The following is a 25,349-nucleotide window of genomic DNA, read 5'->3' on the forward strand; positions in this document are numbered from 1 at the left end:
ATTGGGACGTTCACCCACCACATCAGTCAGATCTGGATCTAATTTCAGAATATCCCAATGCCTAGCAAAAGCTCTTCTGACCTCATGATGCTGTGTGTCAAATGTGCCAATGACCCTTACAGTGTCCTCAACCTCCGTACTCCTATGTTTCTGCAACAACTCTTGTCTATCGGTTCTCCTTGCAAAGTCATAAGCCCTGCTCACGATAGGTCTCGGGTACCCCTTCTCTCTGAATCTGTCGAACATATCACCAGATTGGCTCCTAAATGTATCATCCCTGGAACAGTTCCTCCTTAGTCTGAGGAATTGCCCCTTAGGTATCCCCCTCTTAAGGGAGACCGGATGGTGGCTGTCCCAGTGTAGCAGACTGTTAGTGCTTGTCGGCTTTCGATAGATGCTCGTACCTACTTGCCCACACTCCTCTTTCACAATTTTTATGTCCAGAAACGCCAACTCTATCTCACTGATCTCCGATGTGAATTTGAGGCCCACCTTATTGATGTTCAAACAACCCATAAACATTGTAAACTCCTCCTTTGTGCCAGTCCATACCATAAACACATCGTCAATATATCTGTACCAGATGGAAATAAATTTATGCCACCACCTCTCTTCATCCCCAAAAACGATGGTCTCCTCCCACCAGCCCAGGAACAGATTTGCATACGATGGGGCACAGGGGCACCCCATCGCTGTGCCCCTGAGCTGGTGGAAGTGTTTACCATCGAAGGTGAAGGCATTATGGGTAAGTATATATTCAAGCAATGTTATGACGAAGTCGTTATGTTCCCTACATCTGATAGATCTTTGTTGCAGAAAAATCTAACTCCCTCAATACCTGCCTGATGCGGGATACTGCTATATAGCGCTTCTATATCAATGGAAGTAAGCCAGGCGTCTCTTCCCAAGTTAACCCCCTCTAGCTTTAGAAGCAGATCCGACGTATCACTAAGATAGGATGGCATAGCAGTGACGAATGGGCGGAGGACTTGGTCAACATATAGTCCACAATTTTGTGTCAGGGAGTCAACCCCAGAGACAATGGGACGTCCTTTCAAGGGATGATAACCCTTATGCACCTTAGGTAGTGCGTAAAAAGTAGCAGTTAAGGGAAATTGTGGTAGCATAAAGTCAAATTCACCCTGTGAGATAAGTTGGCACAATAGCGCATCTTCTAGAATTAATCTCAGTTCATTTTTAAACAGATCCAGGGGGTTAGTGGTGAGTACTTCATACGTAGTCCTGTCTTGTAGGATAGAGACACAGATCGCTCGGTACTCAAGATGATCCATGATCACTAGATTACCCCCTTTATCAGAGGGCTTTATGATCAACAGATCATTAGACTTAAGGCCATCTAGTGTTCTACGTTCATCTTCTGTGAGATTGTCCCCAGTCCGCCAATCTGTTTGCCTCAATTTTTTAAGATCTCTTTCCACCAGAAGAGTAAATAGATCTATATTACTTGTGTCTCCGTGTGGTGGCATCTTTACACTTCTATTTTTTAGTGAAGTAAAAGGGCCTTTACCTTCCTCCGGTATACTATTAGACTCCAGGAGTAGACCACAGAGGGCCTCATATCCCTCCATGTCTTCCTGGTCCAAACCTAGACCCTCGCACTATTCACGAGTTTTATGTTTAAAGAACTTTTTCCATTTTAACTTTCTGGTGAATAAATTAAGGTCTTTCACCCATCCAAAACAATCAAAATTATTCATTGGAACAAAATTGAGGCCTCTCTGCAGGACACCATACTCATGTCTAGAGAGCACATGCGAGGACAGGTTGATGATATGGCCCCTATTCAATTGAGCTGAGTTCTTAATTGGTACCCTGTTCTCGCACCCTGCTCCAAAAAAGAGATCGGTGCAGAGGAGGAAGCCCCAAAAGATTGACCGGGGGCGGGGTATCCTGTAACTGGGATAACGCAATGTCCCCCCCCACATTCACCAGTTGCTGCTCTTCCCCTTCCTGTAACTGGGATAATGCAATGTCCCCCTCCACATCCACCAGTTGCTGCTCTTCCCCTTCCTGTAACTGGGATAATGCATTGTCCCCTCCACATCCACCAGTTGCTGTTCTTCCCCTTCCTGTAACTGGGGTAATGCAGTGTCCCCCTCCACATCCACCAGTTGCTGCTCTTCCCCTTCCTGTAACTGGAATAACGCAATATCCCACTCCACATCCACCAGTTGCTGCTCTTCCCCTTCCTGTAACTTGGGTAATGCAGTGTCCCCCTCCACATCCACCAGTTGCTGCTCTTCCCCTTCCTGTAACTGGATTAACGCAATATCCCACTCCACATCCACCAGTTGCTGCTCTTCCCCTTCCTGTAACTGGGGTAATGCAATGTCCCCCTCCACATTCACCAGTTGCTGTTCTTCCCCTTCCTGTAACTGGGATAACGCAATATCCCGCTCCACATCCACCAGTTGCTGCTCTTCCCCTTCCTGTAACTGGTGTACTGCAATGTCCCCCTCCACATCCACCAGTTGCTGCACTTCCCCTTCCTGTAACTGGGGTAATGCAGTGTCCCCCTCCACATCCACCACTTGCTGCTCTTCCCCTTCCTGTAACTGGGATAACACAATGTCCCCGTCCACATTCACCAGTTGCTGCTCTTCCCCTTCCTGTAACTGGAATAACGCAATGTCCCCCTCCACATCCACCAGTTGCTGCTCTTCCCCTTCCTGTAACTGGGATAACGCAATGTCCCACTCCACATTCACCAGTTGCTGCTCTTCCCCTTCCTGTAACTGGGGTAATGCAGTGTCCCCCTCCACATCCACCAGTTGCTGCTCTTCTCCTTCCTGTAACTGGAATAACGCAATGTCCCCCTCCACATCCACCAGTTGCTGCTCTTCCCCTTCCTGTAACTGGGATAACGCAATGTCCCCCTCCACATTCACCAGTTGCTGCACTTCCCCTTCCTGTAACTGGGGTAATGCAGTGTCCCCCTCCACATCCACCAGTTGCTGCTCTTCTCCTTCCTGTAACTGGGATAACGCAATGTACCCCTCCACATTCACCAGTTGCTGCTCTTCCCCTTCCTGTAACTGGGATAACACAATGTCCCCGTCCACATTCACCAGTTGCTGCTCTTCCCCTTCCTGTAACTGGAATAACGCAATGTCCCCCTCCACATTCACCAGTTGCTGCTCTTCCCCTTCCTGTAACTGGGATACTGCAATGTCCCCCTCCACATCCACCAGTTGCTGCACTTCCCCTTCCTGTAACTGGGGTAATGCAGTGTCCCCGTCCACATTCACCAGTTGCTGCTCTTCTCCTTCCTGTAACTGGAATAACGCAATGTCCCCCTCCACATCCACCAGTTGCTGCTCTTCCCCTTCCTGTAACTGGGATAACGCAATGTCCCCCTCCACATTCACCAGTTGCTGCTCTTCCCCTTCCTGTAACTGGGATAACGCAATGTCCCCCTCCACATTCACCAGTTGCTGCTCTTCCCCTTCCTGTAACTGGGATAACGCAATGTCCCCCTCCACATTCACCAGTTGCTGCTCTTCCCCTTCCTGTAACTGGGATAACGCAATGTCCCCTCCACATCCACCAGTTGCTGCTCTTCCCCTTCCTGTAACTGGGATAACGCAATGTCCCCCTCCACATTCACCAGTTGCTGCTCTTCCCCTTCCTGTAACTGGGATAACGCAATGTCCCCCTCCACATTCACCAGTTGCTGCTCTTCCCCTTCCTATAACTGGGATAATGCAATGTCCCCCTCCACATTCACCAGTTGCTGCTCTTCCCCTTCCTATAACTGGGATAATGCAATGTCCCTCTCCACATTCACCAGTTGCTGCTCTTCCCCTTCCTGTAACTGGGATAACGCAATGTCCCCCTCCACATACACCAGTTGCTGCTCTTCCCCTTCCTGTAACTGGGATAACGCAATGTCCCCCTCCACATTCACCAGTTGCTGCTCTTCCCCTTCCTATAACTGGGATAATGCAATGTCCCCCTCCACATACACCAGTTGCTGCTCTTCCCCTTCCTGTAACTGGGATAACGCAATGTCCCCCTCCACATTCACCAGTTGCTGCTCTTCCCCTTCCTATAACTGGGATAATGCAATGTCCCCGTCCACATTCACCAGTTGCTGCTCTTCCCCTTCCTATAACTGGGATAATGCAATGTCCCCGTCCACATTCACCAGTTGCTGCTCTTCCCCTTCCTGCACACTCTGCAGCATGTACAGTAACATTAACCTTAAAGAGGACATGTGCCCAGGTCAGAAGCGGGCAGCTTTTCCTCTTATTTAATTTCCACTCCTCCCCTGAGTATTACCTTTTTTCTTATATCCACCATAAGGTTGTAGAGATATTGGTCTATTTATTTAATGCTAAGTTTTATAGTTTTTACCACTTGGATGTAGCCTACAGGATGATAATGTAGAGCAAGCCTAAAGACACGCCCCAGAGGATCCTGTGAGCCATGCCTCCCTCAGTAAAGACCATAAAAATCATCATTAATTAAAAAGGCCCCATATCTCTGGAACCATATAGGGGACTTAAAGAAAAAAAGCTGAAAAATCAGAGCAAATGCACTTTTTACCTAGTGAAAACGCCTCTTCAAGATGGACACTAGACAAAAGTTGATTGATGGTTGAATAACCATTAACTAAACCATCATTTGGTGAAACAAATATTCTGTGTACATGGACTTTGTTTAAAAATGGCTTGGGTTCAAAATAATTTTAAAAAAATAATGCTCACCCTCATCGAGAGACCATATTTAGGAAAAGTACCCAATATATGGTATCAAGGGAATACATTATTCACTGACCCTGTAGAGTTGGATACTGATGTATAAGAACCATTAGACTCATAGAAAGAGGTTAACGCTCTGCGATAAGATTCATATAACTCCATACTCTAGTTAAAACAGGATTTAAAATTCTGGATTTTAATGTTTTGGAGCAGATGTTCTCTTTATTGGAGTTTTATGGCAGCCTTGTCTATCAACAAGCAACATCAACTGCTCCACAAGTCACCAGAATTAGGTGTAATCCACACAATAAGAGATGAAATCTCATCAGGGGCGGAAAAATTTCCAGAAACTTTTTTTTCCATCCGATTCTCTAAAGGTTTCTCGGTAATAAATGTTTATGATTCTAAGCTGAAATGAAAAATATTGGATTTTTCTCATAACTTCTAACATAATTTTTCTAAGCAACGTGTCTTATATTAGGTTTTAACTATGATCACCGGTGATGAGGCTTGTGAGACCACAGTCCTGACTTGACTGCAAAAGAAAATATAAATTAGACTTTACTTATGATTTAACTGAGGGGAATCCAGCCCGCTGCCATCTGTCAAAGTAGATCTGTATCTGCCAATTACAGAATGAAAGTGAGAAAATGAGATTATGTTTCCAGTGCGCGCAATACAGCTTTCTTCTCTCCTATGACTTTCTAAAAAAGATTTGCACAAAATAATAATGATTATTCTAGAAATAGTTCTGACATTATTAATCAAAAAGGGGAACTTTAAATAATGCAGAATGTAAAAGACAAAAAATTGTGAAAATTTACAATAATGAAATAATATAAACATAATACAAAAATAATAATAATAATAATAAAAACAATAATATATGATTACTATAATAATCTAATATATAAAGCTAAATGTGTGTGTGTGTATGTGTGTATGTCCAGGATTGGCATCTGCACCGTCACAGCTACAGCCACAAAATTTTGCACAGTCACACGTCTGGACCCCGAGAGCGTCATAGGCTATGTTGTGAGGTGAAATTTTAACCCTGTGCTTTCCAATTCACCAAACAATTTTGCCCTTATCTACAGGTCCTTCTCAAAAAATTAGCATATAGTGTTAAATTTCATTATTTACCATAATGTAATGATTACAATTAAACTTTCATATATTATAGATTCATTATCCACCAACTGAAATTTGTCAGGTCTTTTATTGTTTTAATACTGATGATTTTGGCATACAACTCCTGATAACCCAAAAAACCTGTCTCAATAAATTAGCATATCAAGAAAAGGTTCTCTAAACGACCTATTACCCTAATCTTCTGAATCAACTAATTAACTCTAAACACATGCAAAAGATACCTGAGGCTTTTATAAACTCCCTGCCTGGTTCATTACTCAAAACCCCCATCATGGGTAAGACTAGCGACCTGACAGATGTCAAGAAGGCCATCATTGACACCCTCAAGCAAGAGGGTAAGACCCAGAAAGAAATTTCTCAACAAATAGGCTGTTCCCAGAGTGCTGTATCAAGGCACCTCAATGGTAAGTCTGTTGGAAGGAAACAATGTGGCAGAAAACGCTGTACAACGAGAAGAGGAGACCGGACCCTGAGGAAGATTGTGGAGAAGGACCGATTCCAGACCTTGGGGAACCTGAGGAAGCAGTGGACTGAGTCTGGTGTGGAAACATCCAGAGCCACCGTGCACAGGCGTGTGCAGGAAATGGGCTACAGGTGCCGCATTCCCCAGGTAAAGCCACTTTTGAACCATAAACAGCGGCAGAGGCGCCTGACCTGGGCTACAGAGAAGCAGCACTGGACTGTTGCTAAGTGGTCCCAAGTACTTTTTTCTGATGAAAGCAAATTTTGCATGTCATTCGGAAATCAAGGTGCCAGAGTCTGGAGGAAGACTGGGGAGAAGGAAATGCCAAAATGCCTGAAGTCCAGTGTCAAGTACCCACAGTCAGTGATGGTGTGGGGTGCCATGTCAGCTGCAGGTGTTGGTCCACTGTGTTTCATCAAGGGCAGGGTCAATGCAGCTAGCTATCAGGAGATTTTGGAGCACTTCATGCTTCCATCGGCTGAAATGCTTTATGGAGATGAAGATTTCATTTTTCAGCACGACCTGGCACCTGCTCACAGTGCCAAAACCACTGGTAAATGGTTTACTGACCATGGTATTACTGTGCTCAATTGGCCTGCCAACTCTCCTGACCTGAACCCCATAGAGAATCTGTGGGATATTGTGAAGAGAAAGTTGAGAGACGCAAGACCCAACACTCTGGATGAGCTTAAGGCCGCTATTGAAGCATCCTGGGCCTCCATAACATCTCAGCAGTGTCACAGGCTGATTGCCTCCATGCCACGCCGCATTGAAGCAGTCATTTCTGCCAAAGGATTCCCGACCAAGTATTGAGTGCATAACTGAACATTATTATTTGTTGTTTTTTTTGTTTGTTATTAAAAAACACTTTTATTTGATTGGATGGGTGAAATATGCTAATTTATTGAGACAGGTTTTTTGGGTTATCAGGAGTTGTATGCCAAAATCATCAGTATTAAAACAATAAAAGACCTGACAAATTTCAGTTGGTGGATAATGAATCTATAATATATGAAAGTTTAATTGTAATCATTACATTATGGTAAATAATGAAATTTAACACTATATGCTAATTTTTTGAGAAGGACCTGTATATAATGGGGGAAAAAGTGAAAGGAAAACTGTTGGAGGCAAATAGACAGCTGCCAGATGTGAAGGGGGACTTAAAGAATGAAAGCGATGGTGCCAAAGAGTATCTACCGTACAGTTGCTAAGGTGGGGCCCCGACATGGGATACTCACCACACACGGGGATATGAACACACACACAAAATGCGCCACACACTACCACGTGCTTGAACACATATACCACCCTCAGCACACATTTCACCACACATACACCAACCTCGCCACATAAAAGTCGAAACACAAAAGTCGCCGCTCAAAACTCGCCACGCGCAAAACACGCCACGTGCAAAATTTGCCACATGCAAAACTAGTCTCACGCAAAACTCACCTCATGGAAAACTCGCCACACACAAAACTTGCACGCGCGGAAAAATTGCCACATGCACAAACGTTGCAACACATGCAAAAGTTGCCTCACACAAAACTTGCATATACTCAATACGCACCACACATAAAACTCGCCACCCACAAAACTCGCCATGCGCAACACTTGCTGCACACAACTTGCTACACTAACCTGTCACATGCAACTCGACACGCAAAAATTTGCTACACGCATGTCGCCACACAAAACTCATCTCACAACAGTCGCTACATGCATGTCGCCACATGCAACTCAACACACACAACTTGACACAGGAAACTCGCCCTAAAACACACACAAGTCTGGTATTATCCTTCAAAAATAAAACTCTGATTAATAAGCAGACAAACTACAAGAGCAACAAATGTACCATATAGGAAATACAGCAGCTGTCAGTCACATGACCTGTCTATTATGTGTATGTGTGAGGTAATATATACTGCCAGGGGGAGGGCTTCCTGTTGGCTGGGGATTTATCAGGCTGCCAATTTAGCTTACAAATACTGAGGTAAAAATACTGACCAAATAACGTGTGAACGAGGTCTAATACAGGAGGAGATGACATACAGGTATATACAGGAGAGATGACACACAGGTATATACTATATACAGGAGAGATGACACACAGGTATATACTATATAGAGGAGGAGATGACTTATAGGTACATCTATATATATAATTGTCTAAAGGTTTTTCCGTCTGTCTGTCTGTCTTTCTGTCTGTCTGTCTGTCTTTCTGTCTGTCTGTCTGTCTGTCCTGGAAATCCCGCCTCTCTGATTGGTCGAGGCACAGCATCGACGTAGATGTCATAATGGTTGCCATGGCGACGATGATGTCATAAAGGTTCCCTCGACCAATCAGTGACGGGCACAGTCTGCCGCGAATTCTGGAATCATCATTGTCCATATACTACGGGAACATGCATATTCTAGAATACCCGATGCGTTAGAATCGGGCCACAATCTAGTACTATATACAGGGGAGATGACACACAGGTATATACTATATACAGGGGAGATGACACACAGGTATATACTATACACAGGAGCAGATGACATACAGGTACATACTATATACAGGGGAGATGACACACAGGTATATACAGGAGGAGATGACATACAGGTACATAGTATATACAGGAGAGATGACACACAGGTATATAATATATACAGGAGGAGATGACATACAGGTATATACTATATATAGGAGGAGATTACATACATGTATATACTATATACAGGAGGAGATGACACACAGGTATATACTATATAAAAGAGGAGATGACACATAAGTATATACAGGAGGAGATGACATACAGCAGGTATATACTATATTCAGGGGAGATTACATACAGGTATATACTATATACAGGAGATGACATACAGGTATATACTATATATAGGAGAAGATGATATACAGGTATATACTATATACAGAAGAGATGACATATAGGTATATACTATATATAGGAGTAGATGAATGGGAAACCACTGGGTAAATCTGACAGGGAGAAGGACTTGGGGATCCTAGTTAATGATAAACTTACCTGGAGCAGCCAGTGCCAGGCAGCAGCTGCCAAGGCAAACAGGATCATGGGGTGCATTAAAAGAGGTCTGGATACACATGATGAGAGCATTATACTGCCTCTGTACAAATCCCTAGTTAGACCGCACATGGAGTACTGTGTCCAGTTTTGGGCACCGGTGCTCAGGAAGGATATAATGGAACTAGAGAGAGTACAAAGGAGGGCAACAAAATTAATAAAGGGGATGGGAGAACTACAATACCCAGATAGATTAGCGAAATTAGGATTATTTAGTCTAGAAAAAAGACGACTGAGGGGCGATCTAATAACCATGTATAAGTATATAAGGGGACAATACAAATATCTCGCTGAGGATCGGTTTATACCAAGGAAGGTGACGGGCACAAGGGGGCATTCTTTGCGTCTGGAGGAGAGAAGGTTTTTCCACCAACATAGAAGAGGATTCTTTACTGTTAGGGCAGTGAGAATCTGGAATTGCTTGCCTGAGGAGGTGGTGATGGCGAACTCAGTCGAGGGGTTCAAGAGAGGCCTGGATGTCTTCCTGGACCAGAACAATATTGTATCATACAATTATTAGGTTCTGTAGAAGGACGTAGATCTGGGGATTTATTATGATGGAATATAGGCTGAACTGGATGGACAAATGTCTTTTTTCGGCCTTACTAACTATGTTACTATGTTACTATGTTACATACAGGTATATACTATATACAAGGGAGATGACATACAGGTGTATACTATATATAAGGGAGATGACAAACACGTATATACTGAGGGGAAAATGAGAGGTGTGAGGTGAAAATGAGGGGTGTGAGGTGAAAATGAAAAGGTGTGACTGCAAAATGAGAGGAGTGAAGGAAAATAGTGGAGTGATCGGAAAATGACAGATGTGAGGTCGAAATGACAAGTGTTAGGGGGAATGAGAGGAGAGAGGGGGGAATGAGAGGAGTGAGGGGGAAAATAAGAGGAGTGAGGTGCTATAACTAACCACAGATATTTACTATGCCCAGGCAACGCCGGGCTCTTCAGCTTGTATAACCATAAAATAGTAAAATCATAATAATACAAGATAATATAAATATTATAATATGCAATATAATTGTCAAAATATAATGATGATAATAATAATAATAATAATAATAATATCACTTCCATTATCATTATAATACAAAATAATGCAAATAATTATAAATGTTTTTCTATAATAATATAGTAATAAAATAGTAAGTACAATAATGATGCAACATAATATAAACATAATAATAATAATAATAATAATAATAATTATTATTATTATTATTATTATTATTATTATTATGTAGCCATACAATAGTATGATTATAATATTAGATAATTCAAATATTATTCTATTATACAATTACAATAATAATATAATCCTAAAATAGTATGACATTAAGAACGCTAAATTCTACAAATATAATAATATCTAAAATATTTTTCATAATAATAATAATAATATGAATATTGTTATAATCATTACTAGATGTATGATGTTATTATTAGTATGATTATAATATTTTTTTATTTTAACTAAAATAATATCGTTATACAAATGTACAATATTAATACAAAATAATACAAATGTAATAATTATGTATTTGTACTATAATAATGTAAATACCAATAAAAAACACTTCACAAAAGGACCCAAAAGTATGACAAAAATATATAAATTTTATTGAATATACATAAATAGAATAAAAACAAGGCAGTAGCCACCAGTGCAGCAGCAACGGTGGGACTCACTCAGGGACAACCTCAATATAAAAGCATATACGGCAGTGGTAGTATAGTGTCTAGCTATATATGGAATAACAATTAGTGAAATGCAAATAAGTATATGTGGAACAAATAGCAAAATTAAGTGAATAATTAAGGTAAGTTGTACCATGTGAGTAATAATGCGTTTCGCAATTAAATGCTTCGTCCAGGGGTGGTTGGGTACTGGCCAGAAAAGGGTTATAAGTTGGTCATGACCAATAGAAACAAGGCAGCAATAAAAGGAAAGATACCGGCACCTGTGTACAAAAAGTCCTGATAGGGTAGCGTCCCGTGCAGTGTAGAAGCGCCAGTGTGAAGAAACCGGAACCGGAAGTGGTGATTGTCATGATATGTACTTTTGCCCTGTCCTGTATTTGAATAATATGCCATTTTATGTACGTAACTGTTCTCTGGTTTCTATTAGCTGTAATTTATGTATTTTCTTGTGCTGGGAGTTCACCTGTAACAATATGTCTCCTTCCCCCAATACTTGCAGCCCTCAGCTCTAATGTAATTAAGCTTTGTCAACATCACTAGTGGAGGAATAGCCATTCTTCCTCACAGCAGGTGGCTAGTCAAATGTACATACTACATAGACTACGTGGAGCCCACCAGTCTAGAATCTTCTGGTGGACCCAACCATTGAATAGAAGGTGTGACCCCTACCCCCCTTCGTGGGCAGATCCCAGGAGCTCAGACAATCCATTCTTATTTTGAGATCAGATGTGAGTTGATCCTTGAAGGAGAAGGAGTGGGGATTCTTAGCTGAGGCAAGACCCCATGTCCATCTGTGACTGCGGAAGCGAATGGGGCGAGACTTGAGCTGAGGACATATCTCGTCGCTCGTGGGATTGTTTTGGGATCCCTTGGACTCGTGTGGACTATTGCTTTGTTAGCTGGCACAAGGATTATCGGGAGGTGGCCCCGAACCTGTTCTGTTGGACTAATTGTGGACTCTGTAGATCTCCCTGCATGTGTTGTTCCAGCGTTCTTGATAATAAATCTGTTGAATCATCCCTCGGCCTGTTGTCCCTTCTTGCTCTGCCGTACACCCCGTCACAAACTGATTGGCAGCAGAGGGACCAGAGCAGAAGGAATGGAGGACAAAGGCCCATCAACATCGGGAACCAACACCGCAGAGTACAAGAACTGGACTTTGGGGAGCCTACAATCAAAGGCCCGTGAAGTAGGAGTCCGTTTTAAGGGACTCTCGAAGGAGCAGCTTATTGAGGCTTTGGAAGGAGTTCGCCTGCAAGATGACGCTGAGGAAGGATCCTCACAGCAAATGGAGGAAAGACTGCAGCCGGAGGTAAATACCCCAAAAAGTCAGTGGGTTATGTGGTACGAGGAGGAGTTGGCATTGCTGGGAGAAGAGGCCACCACAGACTATAAGAAAGAGGCCATTCACCGAGCTCAAGAGAGGGAGAGGGAGGCCATTCACAGAGCTGAGGAGAGGGAGGCCATTCACAGAGCTGAGGAGAGGGAGAGGGACACCATTCACAGAGCCGAGGAGAGGGAGGCCATTCACAGAGCCGAGGAGAGGGAGGCCATTCACAGAGCCGAGGACAGAGCTCAGGAGATGGCATTGCTGGAGAGGCAGATCGCTTTGGAAGCAGCTAGAAGCTCCAGACAGACTCTAACCCCAGCACCCACCATGAGGGAACTCCCCAGTGTGTCTCGCAAAGACTTCAAGCCCTTTAATGAGGCTGCAGGCGACATTGAGGGCTTCTTCCAGGACTTTGAGCATCAGTGTCGATTAATGGAAGTCCCAGAAAGGGACCGAGTCCGACATCTGGTGGGGCTCTTAGAGGGTGGAGCTGCCGCAGCCTATAGAGCTATGGACCCTCAGGGGAACTGTGAGTATGCGGAGATTAAACGGACTATTCTAGAACATTATGCTGTTACCCAAGACACTTACAGGACTCAGTTCCGTACTTTAGCCTGTGATGAGGAAGTGTCTTTCAAGATGTATGCCCACAGACTCAAACAGATATGTCGTCGCTGGCTGGAGGCAGAGGGGGCCTTAACCTGGGAGACCTTCCTCCAGGTTATCCTAAAAGAGCAGTTTTACTTCAAGTGCCCTGCTGAGATCCGGGAATGGGTGCGTGAAAGGAGACTAGCCACTGTGGAGGAAGCTGCAGCTCTAGCTGATGAGGCTCTCACCATCAAGCCTCAGTGGAGGATTCTGTTGGAGGATGGAGAGAGGCCTACCAGCTCCACAACACCGGTGGCCCCCTGTTCTTCTGTCCCCATTGTTCCCCGTTCCTCTAAGCCACCACCTCATGCTGATACCCGTGTAAATGTGCCTCCAGTTGCTTCTACTGCGTGTTCTGGAATACGACGAGGAGAGGAAGTAGCAGAGCGCAGGTGTTATGGTTGTGGGCATCTGGGGCATCTGCAGGCCTCATGCCCAGCCAGCCCATGGAGGAGTCGTCCTCAAAACCCTACAGCACCTTCAGGTGGGGCCGGCCTCCAGGTTTCCTTACCCCTCGCCCAAGAGGACGCCTTGGATGGAGTGAGACCCAGCACAGATGCTATCAATGTGGACAGCCAGGGCATCTGCAAGCCTCCTGCCCAGCTGTTCAAATGAGGATTAATCCTGTACCCAGTCGTATTATTAATTATGTACAGCCAAGTGCCATGGAGGACGACGTGTCACCACTACGTGAGGACTGGCCTTGTGCCTCACCCACCCATGTTGCACCACTAGGAGTTTATGGTGTGCGACCTGCAGCTATGACGACTTCTGCTCATCGAGGTAAGCACTTGCAGGAGGTCGTGCTGGATGGACAGAGACTTATTGGATTTTGTGACTCAGGGGCTTTCCTCACACTGGCTGATCCCCGAGTGGTTCGGCCTGAGGCAATCCATCGAGGACCTGGGATTGTCATTGAACTGGCTGGTGGACAATGGAGGACTATTCCCACAGCCACTGTGGATCTGAACTTTGATTTTGGGGTCAGACGATGTGTGGTTGGGGTGATGGGTGGTCTGCCTGCCGATGTTCTCCTGGGCAATGATGTGGGAGAGCTACGATGCCAATTCGTGGCTGCATGAAGCCACATGTAAGTTATGCTCTGCCTGTGTGTACTTAACCAGCGACCTGTAGCGGTCCCTGGTACGTACACAAATTGGGAGGGGAAGGGATTGTCATGATATGTACTTTTGCCCTGTCCTGTGTTTGAATAATATGCCATTTTATGTATGTAACTGTTCTCTGGTTTCTATTAGCTGTAATTTATGTATTTTCTTGTGCTGGGAGTTCACCTGTAACAATATGTCTCCTTCCCCCAATTCCCTTCCCTCAGCTCTAATGTAATTAAGCTTTGTCAACATCACTAGTGGAGGAATAGCCATTCTTCCTCACAGCAGGTGGCTAGTCAAATGTACATACTATATAGACTACGTGGAGCCCACCAGTCTAGAATCTTCTGGTGGACCCAACCATTGAATAGAAGGTGTGACCCCTACCCCCCTTCGTGGGCGGATCCCAGGAGCTCAGACAATCCATTCTTATTTTGAGATCAGATGTGAGTTGATCCTTGAAGGAGAAGGAGTGGGGATTCTTAGCTGAGGCAAGACCCCATGTCCATCTGTGACTGCGGAAGCGAATGGGGCGAGACTTGAGCTGAGGACATATCTCGTCGCTCGTGGGATTGTTTTGGGATCCCTTGGACTCGTGTGGACTATTGCTTTGTTAGCTGGCACAAGGATTATCGGGAGGTGCCCCCGAACCTGTTCTGTTGGACTAATTGTGGACTCTGTAGATCTCCCTGCATGTGTTGTTCCAGCGTTCTTGATAATAAATCTGTTGAATCATCCCTCAGCCTGTTGTCCCTTCTTGCTCTGCCGTACACCCCGTCACAGTGATGTTGGTTAAGTCTGAGGTAACTGCGCAAGCAAGGACAAAGAGCAACCGTTGCTACAACAATCCAAGAACCAGTAGTTGCAGCCGGAGATAGAGTACGGCCGTGAATTATTCATGGCGCAGGCGCATATTAGAACGGTGGCTGTTGCCAGAGTAAAGTAAGGCCGAGAATGTATTGGGCAGCGCAAGCGCACAAGGAGTCAGCAACCGTAGCCACACCTGTGCAAGCGTGGACAAAGAGCAACCGTTGCTACAACAATCCAAGAACTAGTAGTTGCAGCCGGAGATAGAGTACGGCCATGGGTAGTTCATAGCACAGGCGCATATTAGAACGGTGGCTATTGCCAGAGTAGGGTAAAGCCGAGAACGTATCAGCCAGCGCAAGCGCACAAAGAGACAGCAACCGTAGCCACAACAATCAAGGAAACCAAAAGATGGAGCACATTACACAAATACTTCACAGCGAACGTGCGTATAAATAGCGCACCATAACCAACATAGTGGTCCATAGGGGCCGGGACAGAGGATAGCATAATAGCCAATCTATATTAACTCGAACCCACAAGCATAAAGAGTTGCCAAGCGACATATATGGCCAACCACACACTGCACATTTGCAACCAAAACAAAACGCACAAAGTGAACAATATCTAAGCAACTAATTAAATAATCATAAAAAATATATACTTAATAAATAACCCGAACATGAATGGGAAAAGCAGCAATCAATGCGGAAATGTCACTTAGAAGCGAGGGCAAGGACGGGAAATATATGTATATACTTATTTATTCAATGCATAAAGAGGACACATAATAAAGTGACAGTTGTTCCCTGGGAAAGGCACCATAACGCCATAGTAAAGAACCAAAAATAAGTAGAAGAAATATTAACAACCTAAGAAATAATTGCTGGGAGCACTAGAGACATATGCAGGAAAAGCAACCCAAGCGTAGCCAACACATGCGCAAAAAACAAATAAAAAGTAAGTAATGAAAGAATAATAAATAATAAAAAAGAAAAAGAAAAATCAATGAGTCTAAACCACAGAAAACAAAAATAAAGCATGCAAAAATCAATAATAAAAATCCGCAGCAGAATAAATACAACCTGTGAAGGGAAAAATGTAATGAGTGACGTAAATAGTACAACACCATGATAGCAACCTATGAAAATACGTAAGTGCAGAATACTGATAGATATATATACTGTATATGTGTATATATAAGTAAATGCAAATAGGCAGGCATAAAATACCTGCCTAGAGGGTACAGATAAATAACCAGTGACCAATAGTGAACTATTAGTATATTATTACTAAAATAAACAGCAATTATATAAAAAATCAAATGTGATGACATGTGGCATATTTATTTCTATACCACTGCCGTATATGCTTTTATATTGAGGTTGTCCCTGAGTGAGTCCCACCGTTGCTGCTGCACTGGTGGCTACTGCCTTGTTTTTATTCTATGTACCGTATATACTTGAGTATAAGCCGACCCGAGTATAAGCCGACCCCCCTAATTTTGCCACAAAAAAACTGGGAAAACTTATTGACTCGAGTATAAGCCTAGGGTGGAAAATGGAGCAGCTACCGGTTAATGTCAAAAATAAAAATAGATACCAATAAAAGTAAAATTAATTGAGACATCAGTAGGTTAAGTGTTTTTGAATATTTATATTGAATCAGGAGCCCCATATAATGCTCCATACAGTTCATTATTGCCCCATAGATGCTCCATATAAAGCTGTGCCCCATATACAATGCTCTGCACCGTTCATTATTGCCCCATAGCTGTGCCATATAGTGCTCTGCACCGTTCATTATTCCCCCATAGCTGTGCCATATAGTGCTCTGCACCGTTCATTATTGCCCCATAACTCTGCCATATAGTGCTCTGCACCGTTCATTATTGTCCCATAGCTGTGCCATATAGTGCTCTGCACCGTTCATTATTGCCCCATAGCTGTGCCATATAGTGCTCTGCACCGTTCATTATTGCCCCATAGCTGTGCCATATAGTGCTCTGCACCGTTCATTATTGCCCCATAGCTGTGCCATATAGTGCTCTGCACCGTTCATTATTGCCCCATAGCTCTGCCATATAGTGCTCTGCACCGTTCATTATTGCCCCATAGCTCTGCCATATAGTGCTCTGCACCGTTCATTATTGCCCCATAGCTCTGCCATATAGTGCTCTGCACCGTTCATTATTGTCCCATAGCTGTGCCATATAGTGCTCTGCACCGTTCATTATTGCCCCAAAGCTGTGCCATATAGTGCCCTGCACCGTTCATTATTGCCCCATAGCTGTGCCATATAGTGCTCTGCACCGTTCATTATTGCCCCATAGCTGTGCCATATAGTGCTCTGCACCGTTCATTATTGCCCCATAGCTGTGCCATATAGTGCTCTGCACCGTTCATTATTGTCCCATAGCTGTGCCATATAGTGCTCTGCACCGTTCATTATTGCCCCATAGCTGTGCCATATAGTGCTCTGCACCGTTCATTATTGCCCCATAGCTGTGCCATATAGTGCTCTGCACCGTTCATTATTGCCCCATAGCTGTGCCATATAGTGCCCTGCACCGTTCATTATTGCCCCATAGCTGTGCCATATAGTGCTCTGCACCGTTCCTTATTGCCCCATAGCTCTGCCATATAGTGCTCTGCACCGTTCATTATTGCCCCATAGCTCTGCCATATAGTGCTCTGCACCGTTCATTATTGTCCCATAGCTGTGCCATATAGTGCTCTGCACCGTTCATTATTGCCCCATAGCTGTGCCATATAGTGCTCTGCACCGTTCATTATTGCCCCATAGCTGTGCCATATAGTGCTCTGCACCATTCATTATTGCCCCATAGCTGTGCCATATAGTGCTCTGCACCATTCATTATTGCCCCATAGCTGTGCCATATAAAGCTGTGCCATTGCTGCTGCTGCTGCAGTAAAAAGAAAAGCCATACTCACCTCTCTTGATTGCAGCTCCCGGCGTCTCGTCTCGGCGTCTCTCCGCACTGACTGATCAGGCAGAGGGCGGCGCGCACACTATATGCGTCATCGCGCCCTCTGACCTGCACAGTCAGTGCGGAGAGACGCCGGGAAGATGGAGCGACGCTCGGCGTGTGGAACGGGGATAGGTGAATATGCGATACTTACCTGCTCCCGGCGTCCTGCTCCTTCTTCCGGACAGCTGGTCTTCGGTGCCGCAGCCTCTTGCTCTATCAGCGGCCACTGTTACCTCTGATTAGAGAAATGAATATGCGGCTCCACCCCTATGGGAGTGGAGTCCATATTCATTTTTCTAATGAGCGGTCCCACGTGACCGCTGACGAGGGGAAGAGCTGCAGCACCCGGAGACCATGGGATGGCAGGGGGATCGTCAGGATCGCCGGGACTAGGTGAGTATGTCTCAGCGCCCTCTCCCCCTCACCCGCCGACCCTGCCACCCACCATGACTCGAGTATAAGCCGAGAGGGGCACTTTCAGCTCAAAAATTTGGGCTGAAAATCTCGGCTTATACTCGAGTATATACGGTATGTATATTCTATAAAATTTATATATTTTTGTCATACTTTTTGGTCCTTTTGTGAAGGGTTTTTTATTGGTATTTTCATTATGGTTCCTTCATGGTCCTGTTAGGGATATTATTTGGTGTAGTAATAAAATAGTAAAATAAAAATAAAATAATAATAATAATAATAATAGTAACAATATTGGAATAGAAAAGTAATAAAACTAATACTAGACTGAGAATTGCTGACACTGCCAGCAGGTTTTACATTAGAGGAGTATTCCGGTCTATGAAAATAGTGGCTTGTAAAAATTTTGGCACCTTAGTCAAAATTACTGTTATTGTTATCAGTTGAGCAAATTGAAGCTTTAATGATCTCTAAAAGGCCTAAAGTTAAACAACAGTCTTTCATTTCTTGTTTGAGGGATTTTCATTCATTCTTCATTGGAAATTCTTCCAGTACTGTGAGATTCCTGGGTCGTCTTGCATGCTCTGCTATTTTGAGGTTGTCTATTGTGGATTTTGATGTGTGTTAGAATCATTATCATTTCTAGAAGCCATCCTCTTCCTCTTTTCAACTTCAGCTTTTTACAGCTGGTGTTATGTTTGCATCAAGAATTTGTTGAAATATCTTTGAATCCATTCTTCCCTCCACCCGCGAAATGTTCCCTGTGCCATTGGCTGCAACCCAACCCCTAGGAGTGATTGATCCACCCTCGTGCTTAATGGTTGGCGAGATGTTCTTTTCCTGAAATTCTGTGACCTTTTTTTTCCACACATATCTTTGATCATTGTGACCAAAGAGTTTTATTTTAATCTTATCTGTCCACAGGATTTGGTTCCAAAATGCATCAAGCTTGTTTAGATGTTCTTTTCCATACTTCTAACCCTGAATTTTATGGTGAGGACGCAGGAGAGATTTTCTTCTAATGGCTCCTTCATGAAGGTCATATTTGTGCAGGTGTCTATGAACAGTAGAACAATTTATCACAACTCCAGAGACTGCTAAATGTTTCTGAAGGTCTTCTGGCAGTAAAAACGGGGGTTATGAATTGCCTTCCTAGCAATCCTACAAGCAGGTCTCATTGACATTTTGCTTAGCCTTCAGGACCTTATCTTGACCTCAACTGTTCCTGTTAGCTGCAATTTCTTAACTACATTTCGATCTGAAGAAAGGGCAACTTAACTTGAAAACGCTTTGCTATCTTCTTATAGCCTTCCCCTGTTTTGTGGGCCTCCACCATTTTCAATTTCAGAGTTCTAGACAGCTAGTTAGAAGAACCTATGGCTGCTGTTTTTTGGCACAAGGTTAAAGGTGTCTGGGTTTTCATAAAGCTGAGAAATTTACATCACCCGACCTATTCTAGCGATGATATGGAACAAGCCATAAGCCAAATCGGCTAATTAATGTCTGAAACCTTGGTCACAGTTATCTGAGCACACAAATCTCCAAGGGTGCCCAAACTTTCGTATCAGCTCAATTTCCTTTTTGTAATTTTTAAAATGTAAAAATCGACAATATTTGTTTTCCCCTAAAATAGAAAGGAAATGTGTCATCTTTAACTTAACACCTTTTACAGATCATTTCAGCTTCAACTTGCTTAACTGTTCATAACAGTAATTTTGACAATGGGTGCCCAAACTTTTACATGCCACTGTATGCGAGGGTGTTTATAGTTGTACTTAAAAGTGATATTCACAGTACATTGTATTACCTACAGTATGTACACCAAGTGCAGAATGACCAATGGGTATTTTGACCATATCATTATTTTTATGCAGATTTTCCAACCCCAAGCTGTATAAACGTGAATACTTATTGAGGGAAGCAGATCAGGTGATGTGTATTTGTGTAATGATGAAGGATGTGGTCTAATCCATACTACGCCCTTTATTAAAGTGTGCAAAATATTTAAGCAGATTGTTTTCCTCTAGCAGAGGGAAGCCTCCCATTAACTGCCAAAAGATTTGAGAAGAATCAAACGTGAAGCAACCAGGAAGCCATTATTCTCCAGTGCAGTCATATTGCAGAACTGCCACCTCCCTGAAGAACCAGAAGTACAAGGTGTTCAGTGCTCAGATACACGGTCGAGGTGAAGAGGCTGAACCCGACCACCACTGAGCAAGGCACAGAAGTACAAGGTGTTCAGTGCTCAGACACACAGTCGAGGTGAAGAGGCTGAAACCGACCACCACTGAGCAAGGCACAGAAGTACAAGGTGTTCAGTGCTCAGAGACACGGCCGAGGTGAGGAGGCTGAGCCCGACCACCACAGAGCAAGACACAGAAGTACAAGGTGTTCAGTGCTCAGAGAAATGGCTGACGTGAGGAGGCTGAGCCCGACCACCACAGAGCAAGACACAGAAGTACAAGGTGTTCAGTGCTCAGAGAGATGGTCGAGGTGAAGAGGCTGAAACCGACCACCACTGAGCGAGGCACAGAAGTACAAGGTGTTCAGTGCGCAGACACACGGTCGAGGTGAAGAGGCTGAGCCCGACCACCACTGAGCAAGACACAGAAGTACAAGGTGTTCAGTGCTCAGATACACGGTCGAGGTGAAGAGGCTGAACCCGACCACCACTGAGCAAGGCACAGAAGTACAAGGTGTTCAGTGCTCAGACACACAGTCGAGGTGAAGAGGCTGAAACCGACCACCACTGAGCAAGGCACAGAAGTACAAGGTGTTCAGTGCTCAGAGAAATGGCTGACGTGAGGAGGCTGAGCCCGACCACCACAGAGCAAGACACAGAAGTACAAGGTGTTCAGTGCTCAGAGAGATGGTCGAGGTGAAGAGGCTGAAACCGACCACCACTGAGCGAGGCACAGAAGTACAAGGTGTTCAGTGCGCAGACACACGGTCGAGGTGAAGAGGCTGAGCCCGACCACCACTGAGCAAGACACAGAAGTACAAGGTGTTCAGTGCTCAGATACACGGTCGAGGTGAAGAGGCTGAACCCGACCACCACTGAGCAAGGCACAGAAGTACAAGGTGTTCAGTGCTCAGACACACAGTCGAGGTGAAGAGGCTGAAACCGACCACCACTGAGCAAGGCACAGAAGTACAAGGTGTTCAGTGCGCAGACACACGGTCGAGGTGAAGAGGCTGAGCCCGACCACCACTGAGCAAGACACAGAAGTACAAGGTGTTCAGTGCTCAGAGACACAGTCGAGGCGAAGAGGCTGAAACCGACCACCACTGAGCAAGGCACAGAAGTACAAGGTGTTTAGTGCTCAGAGAAATGGCTGACGTGAGGAGGCTGAGCCCGACCACCACAGAGCAAGACACAGAAGTACAAGGTGTTCAGTGCTCAGAGAAATGGCTGACGTGAGGAGGCTGAGCCCGACCACCACTGAGCAAGACACAGAAGTACAAGGTGTTCAGTGCTCAGAGAAATGGCTGACGTGAGGAGGCTGAGCCCGACCACCACAGAGCAAGACACAGAAGTACAAGTTGTTCAGTGCTCAGAGAGATGGTCGAGGTGAAGAGGCTGAAACCGACCACCACTGAGCGAGGCACAGAAGTACAAGGTGTTCAGTGCGCAGACACACGGTCGAGGTGAAGAGGCTGAGCCCGACCACCACTGAGCAAGACACAGAAGTACAAGGTGTTCAGTGCTCAGATACACGGTCGAGGTGAAGAGGCTGAACCCGACCACCACTGAGCAAGGCACAGAAGTACAAGGTGTTCAGTGCTCAGACACACAGTCGAGGTGAAGAGGCTGAAACCGACCACCACTGAGCAAGGCACAGAAGTACAAGGTGTTCAGTGCGCAGACACACGGTCGAGGTGAAGAGGCTGAGCCCGACCACCACTGAGCAAGACACAGAAGTACAAGGTGTTCAGTGCTCAGAGACACAGTCGAGGCGAAGAGGCTGAAACCGACCACCACTGAGCAAGACACAGAAGTACAAGGTGTTTAGTGCTCAGAGAAATGGCTGACGTGAGGAGGCTGAGCCCGACCACCACAGAGCAAGACACAGAAGTACAAGGTGTTCAGTGCTCAGAGAAATGGCTGACGTGAGGAGGCTGAGCCCGACCACCACTGAGCAAGACACAGAAGTACAAGGTGTTCAGTGCTCAGAGAAATGGCTGACGTGAGGAGGCTGAGCCCGATTACCACTGAGCAAGGCACAGAAGTACAAGTTGTTCAGTGCTCAGAGAGATGGCGAGGCTGAGCCCGATCACTACTGAGCAAGATACAGAAGTGGAAATGTCAAGTCTGGGCCAAGAAATGTTTAAGGTTTTATGGACTTAATGAGCTAAGAATGACTCTTGACGGACCAGCAAGGTGGAGGTGGTTACTGCTAAGGGCTGGGATTATTAAAGATACGCTAGTTGGATCTTTTTGGGTTAAAGATGGACTCAAAATCAACTCCCACACCTACCGCCTGTTTTAAGAAGTCACTTTCTTTAAGCAGCAATACAGGAAAAAGCCTTCATCTTACAAGAAAACCATGATTTTTATGCAGGACAATGCTCCACCGTAGCATCGAAGTCTCCACAGCTTGGCTGACAGTAAAGGCCTTAAAGAAGAAAGAATAATCACCCGGCTTCTTCCCCACCTAACCTAAACCCTATGGAGAACTTGTGGTTCCTTCTTAAATGAGAGATTTACAGTGAAGGGAAACAGTGTCTGGGAGGCTGTGGTTGGTCCTGCCCAAAACGTTGATTGTCAACAAATTAAGAAACTGACAGACTCGATGAATGAGGCTTATAGCTGTAATTGAGAAGAAGGTCACTATATTGGTCACTGATTTTTTTTTTTTTTAAATGTCAGAAATCTATTTTATACATTTTGATTATTCTCACTGAAACAGATGAAAAAACAATTGAAAGGGATAATTAACATTTTTAATTTATCGTACTTTCTTGATTATAAGATGCACTTTTTTCCTCCAAAATTTTGGAGGAAGATTGGGGGTGCATCTTATAGTCCTGAATTACCTTATGTGGCCTCTGCTGTGGATCGGGGTGGAATGGCAGCAGCGGAGGAGGGGGTCATGTAAGGCAGGACTCAGTGGCTCCAGCTAACAAGTGTGCCTGCTGTTAAAGCAAATAAATATTCACTGCTCCCCACGCCCATAGTACCTCCCACCTTTATGCACTGAAGCCGATGCCGAGAGGTGGGAAGGACTATGTAAGTGAAGAGCAGTGACTATTCATTTTCTTTAATAGCAGGCACACTGTCAGCCACAGCTGCTGGCTTCCTGCAACGGCTCGTCGATCACGTGTGCCCGCTATTAAAGAGAATGAATATTGACTGCTCTCCATAGTCCGGGGCATGGGGACTAGTGAATATTCCGGCAGCTGACCTTGGCATGTGAGGGCACATGGCAGTGACATCATGTGCTACTTAAACTCTGAAATCAGCTGCTGGCATCAGAACAGGACACCACACTGCGAAGAGTCAGCGGGAAGGTGATTAGAATAGTTTATTTTTTTATGTGTGTAGCATGATGGGAGCCATATATACAGTCATGGCCAAAAGTAATGACACCCCTGCAATTCTGTCAAATAATATTCAGTTTCTTCCTGAAAATGATTGCAAACACAAATTATTTGGTATTATTATCTTTATTTAATTTGTCTTAAATGAAAATGTCTGTTAACATGTTAAATGCCGCTGTCAATCTAGAAGCGCATCATTAGCTCCACCCATCGGTGCCCATGTCACATGACCGCAAGTCATTGATGGGTTGGCATGACAACCCGAGGTCTGCAGGAGATCCCTATGGTAGTCATTGCTGGATAGCTATGAGTGGCTGGCGCTCATAGCAGATGAACATTATAGCTACACATAGCAGGGCTTAAGCCCTGCTATGTGTATCACAGGTGATCAGATGATCACAGCTTCTATTCTCCCATAGAGACTATTGAAGCCAGTAAAAAGTTTAAAAAAATGATTTCTAAAAATATTAAAAAATGTAAAAAAGTTTAAATCAAGCCCCTTTTTCCCCATTCAAAATAAAACAATTAAAAAAAAAAAAAGCACATATTTGGTATTGCCGAGTTCAAAATTGCCCAATTTATCAATATAAGAGAATTAAATTAATCCTATCGGTAAACGGTGTAACAAGAAAAAAAAACAAAGTGCCGGAGTTACATTCTTTTGGTCTCCGCAACATTGCATTAAAATGTAATAATGGGTGATCAAAACATTGTATCTACCCCAAAAAGGTGTCCATAAAAACTTCAGCTCGGCACGTAAAAAATAAAACTTCACCCAGCCCCAGATCATGAAAAATTTAGATGCTATGGGTCCTGGAAAATTTCGCTATTGTTTTGTTTTGTTTTTTTAAGTAACTTTGATTTTTTTTTCACCACTTAAATAAAAAAGTACCTATACATGTTTGGTGTCTGTGAACTCATAATGGCAGGTCAGTTTCAGCATTTAGTGAACATGGTAAAAGAAAAAAAAAACAATTGTGGAATTACACTTTTTTGCAATTTCACCGCACTTGCAATTTTTTCCCCATTTTCCAATGCACTACATGGTAAAACCAATGATGTTGTTCAAAAATAAAACTCGTCCTGCAAAAAGTAAGCGCTCATATGGCCTTATTGATGGAAAAATAAAAAACTTATGGCTCTGGGAAGAAGGGGTGCTAAAAACGAAACCGGAAAAGCCCATGGAGGTAATGGCGTTAAGAAAGACAAAAACTCTTTATTTTCTTAAATATTCAGATTTCAAGTTTATTAACCTTCAGGACTGACCGACAGCTGTGGAGTTGTTCAATAATAAAAGTAATGATCAAAAATACTAGTTACTTAATACCTGTGCACACAGTAATATCACCGGC

The 25,349-nt window shown here is 44.1% G+C and overlaps 1 protein-coding gene across 1 annotated transcript in view; it reads right to left on the reverse strand.

Moving 5' to 3' along the window:
* Positions 1-1,946: 1,946 nt before the first annotated feature.
* The window catches only part of LOC138643446 (involucrin-like), a 46,522-nt gene continuing 23,119 nt past the window's right edge, over positions 1,947-25,349 (reverse strand). The window contains exons 2-4 of the mRNA XM_069732355.1: positions 3,809-3,949; positions 3,629-3,709; positions 1,947-3,530 (exon numbers count right to left, since the gene is read on the reverse strand). Coding sequence (XP_069588456.1) covers positions 1,947-3,530; positions 3,629-3,709; positions 3,809-3,949 — 1,806 coding nt within the window. The remainder of the gene's footprint in view (positions 3,531-3,628; positions 3,710-3,808; positions 3,950-25,349) is intronic.

This window comes from Ranitomeya imitator, chromosome 6, assembly GCF_032444005.1.
Source record: "Ranitomeya imitator isolate aRanImi1 chromosome 6, aRanImi1.pri, whole genome shotgun sequence".
In the NCBI taxonomy this organism is placed as follows: domain Eukaryota; kingdom Metazoa; phylum Chordata; class Amphibia; order Anura; family Dendrobatidae; genus Ranitomeya; species Ranitomeya imitator.